This window comes from Mesoplodon mirus (genome assembly GCF_964341445.2).
Source record: "Mesoplodon mirus genome assembly, chromosome: 1".
NCBI lineage: Eukaryota > Metazoa > Chordata > Mammalia > Artiodactyla > Ziphiidae > Mesoplodon > Mesoplodon mirus.
This window is the reverse complement of record NC_138976.1, coordinates 39,117,402-39,126,994: the sequence shown is the minus strand read 5'-3', so window position 1 is coordinate 39,126,994 and position 9,593 is coordinate 39,117,402. Positions and strand designations below refer to the sequence as shown.

Genomic DNA, 9,593 nt, shown 5'->3' with positions numbered 1-9,593 from the left:
TAATACTTTTAATTACATGATTATAATTATACAATTTCCACTATTCAACATTTCGTATAAAACCAGTTACAATACACAAATGTGACAATATGTATCAAACTATATAGATATGCAAAGTTTACATGCCATTATGAAGCTTTATCTTAAAAATACCTTCAGGAAAATAAACATTCATTCAACCAGTTCTCTCAGCTTTATAAAATATGATTAGAAATATACATTTTAATTTAAAAAAATCAAGACAATGATTGATCCAATACTGATTAATCAGTTACATTTTAAAAGTTTTAATAATCTATACATGAGTGAAGGTTAGATAAAAGTCTGCAAATCATTAATATAAAACTGCAGTAATATAATCAGATGAATATATCTGCTGACAGTTAATTCTACTGGGCAATTAAGGAGGTAATTTCCTACACAGATTAGGTGAACTGTCCAGTCAATTAAACACATCTGTAGTATTTCCACTTAGTGACATGGAGGATACCCAGATTTAGGAGAAAAGGAAGAGCAGCAGCTAGCCCCACAAGGACAGTTTCGGTGGGAAAGAACTATGAAAAAATTAAAATATGTTTTTAAAGTTGTTTGTGATGAGCACTGCTTTCCAAAATGCAATCATCACTTTAAAAACTGTATGAAGAGAAGCAGCGCAGCCACTTTCTGACAAACATCAAAGGAACGCAAGGCCCACTGGTCAAGCAAGGGAAGGGCTCCCGGAGCTCTTGGCATGACGCGGCCCAGAACACCTGATGGTCCAAACGGCTCACCCAAGGGGAGACACATCGCCTCATGAGAACACTTGGGGACTCCTTCAATCTTGTCGGGGCCCAAGAGGTAGAAATCACCCCTGTGAGAGGCGGAGGAGGGCAGGGAAGGAAGTGGGTGGGGGACAGGCTAAGAGGATCGAGTTCACAACAGAAAAATTCTGGAGACTAGAAGAGTGGCGGGCCGCTTAGATGCAGCTACATCTTGACAAGTAAGGCTGCTTGTTTTAGTGAGGCACTGCTCAGGATCCATCCCTCTTCACCGACAGGTTAGAGGGATCTCTAGTTTTTCTGTAGCATTACATAATGGAAGTCTGTCTATACGTCTAGGTACCCAGTTTGGCAGACCACCCTTCTTTTGGACTGTCCCTAACTCTTGATGGTTTGAGTCCCCAGAAAGCTTCAAGGGCACCTAAAAATATTCATTTCTAATTTTAATTCCAATGGAAACTGTCTTGGTGTACTTTCAAAGTTATTTAAGGCTCTGAAGTTAAAGAAATCTCTCCATCTGACATGCCTTGTTTCATATTCCATAGCAACAAGATCTTCTATAACAAATTAAAAATGAGAATCTGAGAAGATTCTTGGGTATGTTAAAGTTTCAGTTGGGGGCCGGGGGAAGAGTCTACTTTTATTCACAGCAGGAAGAACTTTCCATCAATCAGATCCAGAGACTCCCTAGATTCTAGATGTCCCCAGTACGTTTAACACTGGGCTATACAATCCATCTGAAGCACTATCCCAAATTGTGTGTTCCAAGGAATGCTTCTTTAACAAATGACTAGTTTGCTATGACTAATTTCAGTGAGCCTGTCAAATACAAGGATTTTTAGAAAGAACCACAGTGACAGCAATTCTAGCTGGAAACTTGAGCAGCCACACAAAAAGGCAATTTGTAAAACAAAAAGTACACTGAAGCCCAAGAGACACCAAATGGCTTATTCACTGTGAGGGTGACGGCACATTTACTTGTTCTGACCAGCAAGAACGGTTCAGATGGAAGTTTGATTTTCACAACTACCGGGATTATTTATGTAGGAGATGGCCTTTAAAAGTATAAAGGGAAGAAGAGTTGCCCTGAGAATTCAGTGTTTAATGCCTGGGCACAGCTTGAATATTTAGTATCATCTCCCAGACCAACACAGCAAACAGAAGGTTTCCCCTCCCACTCAAAGCTTAATGAAGAGCTGTCTTCCCTCAGGTAAGTAGGTCTTTGTATTTATGAACTTCCAGGGATAGAAAAACACTGTCTTTCTGAGGTCTAGTCCTCAGAAAAGAGCTGGCATGGCCCTCATGGTGCCCAATGAGGAGGAGATGCTTGTTTGGCCAAAACAATGGCATCTTCCATCTCCCCTCAAAACTAGGCAACCTTACAATTTACTCCAAGAGAGTAAATACCAAAATAGATCCACCGTCTTCTAATTAGTTTCTGCATTAACAGACTTTTTAATCTGTTTATTCCAACCATTCCTTATTCTTCATATTTGTATTAAAAAAGGCAGCTTTTTAAAAATGGAATTGCCTACTGACCTGATTCATTCATCTTATAACGTGAAGGCATTTTGCCTTTTAATATTGTATCATCTCCCCATTCTCCAAACTAGGACAGGCAAACACTGGTTAACAATAACTACACCATTCACTTCTTATGGAGGTAACCAAGGTGATTACAAATATTTTTTTCTTTTGGGCCCCATTTTTTTTTTAGCAGCAAATAAATTCTGTTTTGTGATTGTTTTACATTACAGACTCTGCTGTGTGTCTGTGGGGTTGAGGGGAGAAGGCACTCTGCAAAGAGTTATTAGTTGTATTCCCTAACCAAAGGCAACAGTGAGTTTCTTATTTACAAACAACTGAAATCCAGATATGAATAACTGTCACTGAAACCAAAGGGTGTGTGAATGGCCTTAGGTCATTCACATAACAAAAAAAATCCACAATGCTACAGAGAAAGACCCTAACAAAGTAACTTTTTAAAAAAGTCACCATTATTTGGGATCACTGTTTCCAGGGGAAACACCAACAGTGTGGGGTTTTTTCCTGCATGGAAGGAAATATGATTTTAATTTGTATGACTGGGCAACCAAATAGTGGGCAGCCTTGGCATTCTTCAGTCTCGAAATGACAAAGGAATGACTTACAACAGTCTTCCAACTCTGAAGCCAGTTTCTCCTCCTGAGTCTTCTAAAGCTACTATTAACGTTCTCTTGAAAGTTTTAGGTTACCAAAGTACCGCAACATGCAACAGTCTTCAAATGTGGTTTTCACAGATTCTTGTTAATAAAGCACTCTTTGGTGGAAGACAAGCAGCTTGGGTACTTGACAGAGTTAACATTATAACAGTATTACAAATACTAAAGTGAAGATGATTAAACCAAATAGTATCAAATTACAGAAAGTACCATTTCAGTAATGCTTGTTTTATCTCTATAAATTTTGACACAGGGTGAACAGCAAATAAATAAGTAAAAAACCTCCATCAGACCCTCAATTCTTCTGAAGGCCAGCAGGTAAAGTGATTGCCATCACAGGGACACACGTGCACCACACAGACTAGTCAGCTCTCCTGATAACAGAGGGCTTTGATATTTACACCTGAGACTAATTTACAACAGCTTTTTTGTTAAAGACATTTCTATAGAAGGAGAGTTGGGCCCTCTTCAAGTCATTCACTTGTACCCAAACTCATGTAGTTATTTAAATTCCAGTGGACATTTTCTTCATTGAATAAACTTCTTAGGTGGAAAGCAGCTAAGGCTTTTGCAATTCTGTTTTGTTTCCAAATAAATTGTGCTAAAGTCCCGTTGTAGTTTGCTGTTCCTAGAGTCTTCCTTCAGTTCTGGTCACAGGTTTTTACTTAACGCAAGACTGTTTTAGTCCTTGAAATGGAGGGACTACAGGGGAAAAAAAAAAGGATTTTACCATGAAGGCTTTTAAGTGTCCCATATGTAGTTATCAAAGACAAGGAAGGCAACATAATAAAAATATTGACATGCTAAAAAGTATACACTTTGTATAATTCTTTAATGACAGATACTTTGGAAAAGACAGTACAATATCAACCATAAAGTAAAGCCAAACAGGAGAGAAGAGGCAGAGCAGAAAAAGGTTTAGTTCTGCAAAAAATTAAAAAACAATAAAACAACAATAAAAAAAGAAGGGAGAGCAAAAGCAGCCGAGCAATGAGAGTACCATAATGCCATTAAGGGCATTTGTTGCAAAGCATTCCTTTTCCTTCTTTCCCTCTGAGGAATCAGGCTGTGGGAAAAGTGGAAAGAATGAAAAGACAAAGAAGTGTTACTTGATTATTTCCAAAGCCAGAAGTCGGTCACAGAAAAAGCTGGGGCACAGCAAGCAGTTTCCAGTTTAGCAGAGCGCAGAAGGCACCCCGCACCTGCTCCCACCTTGCTCCGCACTGCTGCACAGCTGCAAGGGGACAGCCGCCGACTCTTTGCTGTTCGTGAGTAATTGACCTACATTGATCTTCACCCTACCTCCTTTCTTTCCTTCCCCAACTGATCACTTTAACTTTCAACTAAATAGCAACTTTCAGGGAACAACTAAGGCAAAGGAAAAGAGAGAAACCAATTCCAATCTGGAGGTGACCCTCACTTGGATGATGATAATGGTGCTCTATCAGAGCAGCTCATCTGAATCAAACATTTAGTTTTCCGAGACCCCAACAGAGTATTGAGTATAAAGGTCCAGGTTAGTTGGTGGAGCCAAGAGGGAAAATATCTGAAATTTCAAAGGGAGATTAATATTTTAAAGGAACAGAGGTAACCAGCATAAAAGAGTATTTAGATGCAACGTTCTGGGGCTTCTACAGTGATATAGTTTTTAAACATAATGGCAATGACAAAGAATTAAAGCCCCCCCCCCAAAAAAAAAGAATTAAAGCCCAGAGGTGATGGAACAGACACTGAGACCTGAGACTCTAAGGAACAAGAAGCAGTGACAGGTATGATGATGGCAAATGTAACAAATGAGAAGACTTAAAAAGCTGAAGTCCTAAATGTAGTTACGCCAACTGAAGGGCTTGTGAAGAGACTCATGGTTTCAGCGGCTGAAGAAAGAGCCCGAGCATTTATCTTCCTCCAAACTATGAATAATTAGGTACAAAATACCCCAAAGCAATGAACATTGGTTTGGTTTGGCAGGTGGAGCAGAAAGTGATGTTTCCCAATGATGCAACTTGGAATAAAAAAGGCACTTATACATGACAGTTTTCTTAGAAAACAAATGAAGTTATAATTTTTAAAAAAAGAAACAAAAGACTGCCCCAAAGAAACAGTATAAGCTTACAGAAACATGCACTCAATGGGTGAGCAGTGTAAAGACATGAACCGAATTGAATGACATCAAATAAGGTGGCTACAGGTTCTCAATCGAAGGCTCGATGATGAAATGTTCGAGACTCATTCTCAGGGAGCTCTTCAGAGTTGATACAACAACACTGAGAAATAGGCCAATTCTATTTAGCTGGTTCTTCAGTGGATTAATTATTAAAACAGAAACATTAAAATGGGTTTCTAGCTCTAACAGGAAGTGGCACGTGTAGAAGCCCATTAATTTACTCCTCTGGACTTAAGAAAGGGGATGAGGAAGGTGCTACACAGACTCCTCTCAGCACCCCATCCGCCACCAGACACCCCAGTGTTTCTGTGCCTGAACTGCCACAGCTGTGCCAGAGCAGAGCTTGTCACCCACGATTTAAGCTTAGATGTGGCTAATGTTCAATGGATACATGGGAGAATAATCAGTCACCTGCCATGAGAGAAACATGGTGGCAATTCTTCCCAACAACAAATACTTATGACAACACTCATATTTTTTCAGTCTCCAAATAACTGCTCTTTTAACATGTTCGTGGAAAAGTTCTTCAAAGATGTAAAGCCTCTCAGTAAACTGTCAAAAATCAAAAGAACCAAATCAATGGAAAGTGAATTTTGGTGAGGTCTTCATCCTGGAAAGCCTCAAAGAGTAGAATAGAACATGGAAATGAAAGGTCAAGTTCTATGGCACAATAGAGATGATGATGATGACGTACAAACAACATCAACCTGCAAGAGAGAAGGCCTCACAAATGGGAATAACAGCAGACCGGCAACCCTGGCGCCTTGCAAGTGTTTATGAATGTACACGGAAATGGTGCAAAAATGGTGTACTATTTTGTGTGTGCATGTGTGTGTGTGTACTGCTGTTCAAAGAAAAGATTTCTATTCAATACTTTAAAATTACTCAACAATCTCAGCTCATATTATTTTGTCCTGAATCAGACTATGTACAATTGTGTTAATTCTCTCACTACCCTCCAACCAAAAACGAATACTATCCCATAGGACAAAAACTTCAGGCTACAGCTTGGGTGCTGACTCCCATTATTTCCTAGAAGCAGGGAATGGGACCTGTGCATAACATATTTGCCTTTCTCTTGTGAGCTGTACGTGGTCACAGTTAAGGTGATGTAAATACAGGCCAAAGCCCAGAAGGAGGTAAAGGAGACCCGGCATGGAGGGCATGGTTAAAAGCACTGTGAAACCCAATTAACTCTCGTGGTTTTACTTTTTTGCCCCTCCAAATCTCTGAAAGTCCATTTCAGAATTTAAAAGAAGTTTTTTTTGTTTTCAGCACTATCCCGAATGCCTGAAAACTGCTTTCTTTGGGCCATTTCAATATTTGGTCAAGCTATTCAGTTTGAACTCTACTTTAGAGCCCTCAAAGCAACAAGTCCAGGAACCTCAGGCAGATGCTCGCCGCAATCAGGAACCACCTCTGCTGAGAAACACAAGCTTAGATCACTAGACAAGACCTAGATGGAAAAACTGCCATACGTCCACACCCTACAAGGAGCGTGGTATGACAGGGCAAGTGCAGTCCCGGCTCCAGGACTCTAGCCAACTCCTCTGAAACCTGGAGAGTGCCATCCAGAAAAGCAGAAAGCAGAATTAAATGTGCAAAACACACTCGGCTGTGATAGAAGTCTGAAAAGAATATGTCCATTCAAAACATGTCTAACTATCATTGACAGCAGGCCCTTTATTTGAATTTTTAATAATTTAATTTACATAAAAGTGTCCAAGTTAAAAAAACTCGCATTTCCCCTCATTTATTGTAGAAAAGTTAGAAAAAAAGAAAATGATAAAAAAAAGAAAAAAAATCCCCAAATGTCCTACCAACCAGAAGAACTGTTAGCATTACGGCATATTTTTCCTTTATCTCACTTCTCTACATATATATTGGGTTGGCCACAAAGTTCTTTTGGGTTTTTTGGTAAGATGGTACGGAAAAATCCGAACGAACTTTTTGGCCAGCCCAACAGAAATGTCCACATCTATAAATATTTAAGCTTATAAATATTTACACATCTATACACTTTTACACACACATATATATAAAGTATATTTTACATTTACAAACTTAGAGCAATACTTCATAATTTTTATGTGTAGCCCTTTTCACTTATTGCTCCATGAGCAATTAACCCAGGTCATTAACTTTCCTTTGAAAACATGACTCTCAATTCATTTGGCAGAATTCATCAATCATTTCCTATTTCTTACTATTATAAATAACATTCTGATATTATGTTATAATGTACCTAAATCTGACTTTTTGTCAGTATTTCTCTAATATTCTTCTCAGTGAATTAGAGTAAAAAGAGTAAGAATATTTGATATCTTTCTAATGAAAAGTTTTAAACCCTAAAATCATGAGTCAGTGCCCAATTCTCAAATACTTGTATTGAGGCACTATCACGTTCTCTGGCAAGTAAAAGATTATAGTAAAACTGTACAAAAGAATCAGCAAAGAAGGAGAGTGGCGGAATGGAACAATTCCTTACAAAAGCAAAATACACAGAGCTCTCTAGATTGTCAGTGAGTCCCTCAGGACACAAGCTGCCGTGGGACTGCACCGGAGACTACCTTAGCACTGAAGGTCAACGCAGGCCCAAAGCCTCAAAGATCTGAGGGCAGGGAAGTCAAAAAGAAGCAAGGAAAACTGTGAAGGACGTTTTAAAGTCTGGTTCAGATTATCTTCAGGTTGCTTGTGGTCTCTATAAGACAACACTGTGCCCTGAGCACAGTACTGTCATGCTCAGGACCTCATGGGTTGCCAGCTCAAGGCAAAGATACACAAACACAAAAAAGGTGCCTGCCTGCCTATCCCTCCTGAGATGATAGGAAGTGGGCAATCTGCTCTCCCCTAAAAGGGGATCTGTTTTTGGAGTATGTTAAAAATGAAATGTCTCAGTTCATGATAAACATCCAAAAACAATGGTGAGTAATGGATTTGGTCACAGAACATGTCCATTTTTTTGTGAAAGCCTCTATTAATGAAGGAAGTGAAAGATGCTGGGCCAGAAAGTGAAAAAGCTAGCGCCCTTGGGTATATATAGACTGTGGCCAAGAGGAGAGTCGCTAGGTAAAGAAGGATCCCAAACTCACGAGAGTTCTCATTTTTCCACCATCACACTTTTTTGCAATTAATTCTCCAACAATTATGCTGGATCTGATATACAGACAGAAGGATTTCCTCCAAGTCCTGACAGAGAGCTTTGGAAGTTCTTAATTTAAGAACTTAGAAGTACAGCATTCTCAACTTTCCCATATTATGACCCAGAGACCACATTTCCAGTGTTGAGAATCACCTCTGTAAAAAAAACAAAACAAAACCCCAAATTAAAATGGTCCAGATTTTCTTAGATGAGGAACAAGTGAAACATTTTTGATTAATTTCCTACCACAGGGACTCTGCTTTCTCCTGTCTTCATTTCTATCTCCAGAAGATTAAACTGGAACACCAATGCTTAGAACATTTCAGAAGAGTAGAATTCTTTTCTCACCTTTTAAAACTGCTTTTTCTTGAAGCAGATCTGGTGGTTCTTTTAGTAATGCCTGCACTGCCAGAAATGTTAGGTTCAGATGTTTTACAGCTCTGAACACTGGACTGAAGAATTATTCTGAAAACAGTTGGAAAAAGATAACATTATATTCACTGAAGCAATTTGCAAATACTTGACAGAGGAAGGCATTTTTGCACTCTAGTGCAAATTATTTTCTTGAGAACGGACAGGATTTTCCATAAACACATTTGCCAAAAAGAAAATCTGAAACACACTTTTACATCAAGGTCTTTTGAAATAAAGCATCTCATTTCCCTATGAAGGTTTACACAAAGATAACCAAAGAACTTTGCTTTTGGAAAATGAAATGACCTGGCATGTCAAGCAATTCCCACACCAAAGAAATCAATCAGTAAGACAAATTTTTGTGCCCCAAAGTAAAAATAAATTCTCAGAATTCTAGTCATGAAACAAGAAATCCTTTAAAAACCCCAAATTCTAAAGACTACGAATATAAATATATATACAGTATTCACTCTTCAGAGCTGGAAGTACAAGCAATAGACATCAAATCAACAGTAATTTTTTTAATAACATTTCAAATTTTAAAAGTATGTTCAAAGAGAATTTTGGGGGCTGGCTTACAACCACTTACAAAGTCACCCAGTACCATTAAAGTGAAGCTGTTTAAATTTTGTGAAACTTGATTTAATTAAACTCTAGACATCTCAAGGAACTCAGACCTATGGGAGTAGACCGCCCAGGAGGCAAATTCATGAATCAGAAAGAACACCCTCAGATAAAGCCCACACAGAATACCTGTTCATAAGTAGAGGGTGTTTTAAAATTCCTCACTGAATTGTCAGAGGGACAACAGCAGAAAACACCAAAAAATTTTACAAGCAATTCTTTTCTTCAAGAGATAATGACTAAAACACTGAACTGCATACATACACATTTACATATACTCAACTTTTATT

The 9,593-nt window shown here is 38.6% G+C and overlaps 1 protein-coding gene across 8 annotated transcripts in view; it reads right to left on the bottom strand.

Moving 5' to 3' along the window:
• Window positions 1-9,593, bottom strand: part of CDC14B (cell division cycle 14B) — a 100,989-nt gene continuing 91,396 nt past the window's right edge. For 3 of the 8 annotated variants that reach the window (XM_082611106.1, XM_082611101.1, XM_082611104.1), the window contains one exon: window positions 1-3,661. In XM_082611106.1, the coding sequence (XP_082467232.1) occupies window positions 3,625-3,661 (37 nt within the window). In that variant the 3' untranslated portion in view covers window positions 1-3,624. Of the gene's footprint in view, window positions 3,662-3,823; window positions 4,026-7,746; window positions 8,421-8,613; window positions 8,731-9,593 lie in introns of those variants that run through there. The other 5 variants (XM_082611105.1, XM_082611100.1, XM_082611098.1 and 2 more) reach the window with 4 other exon arrangements.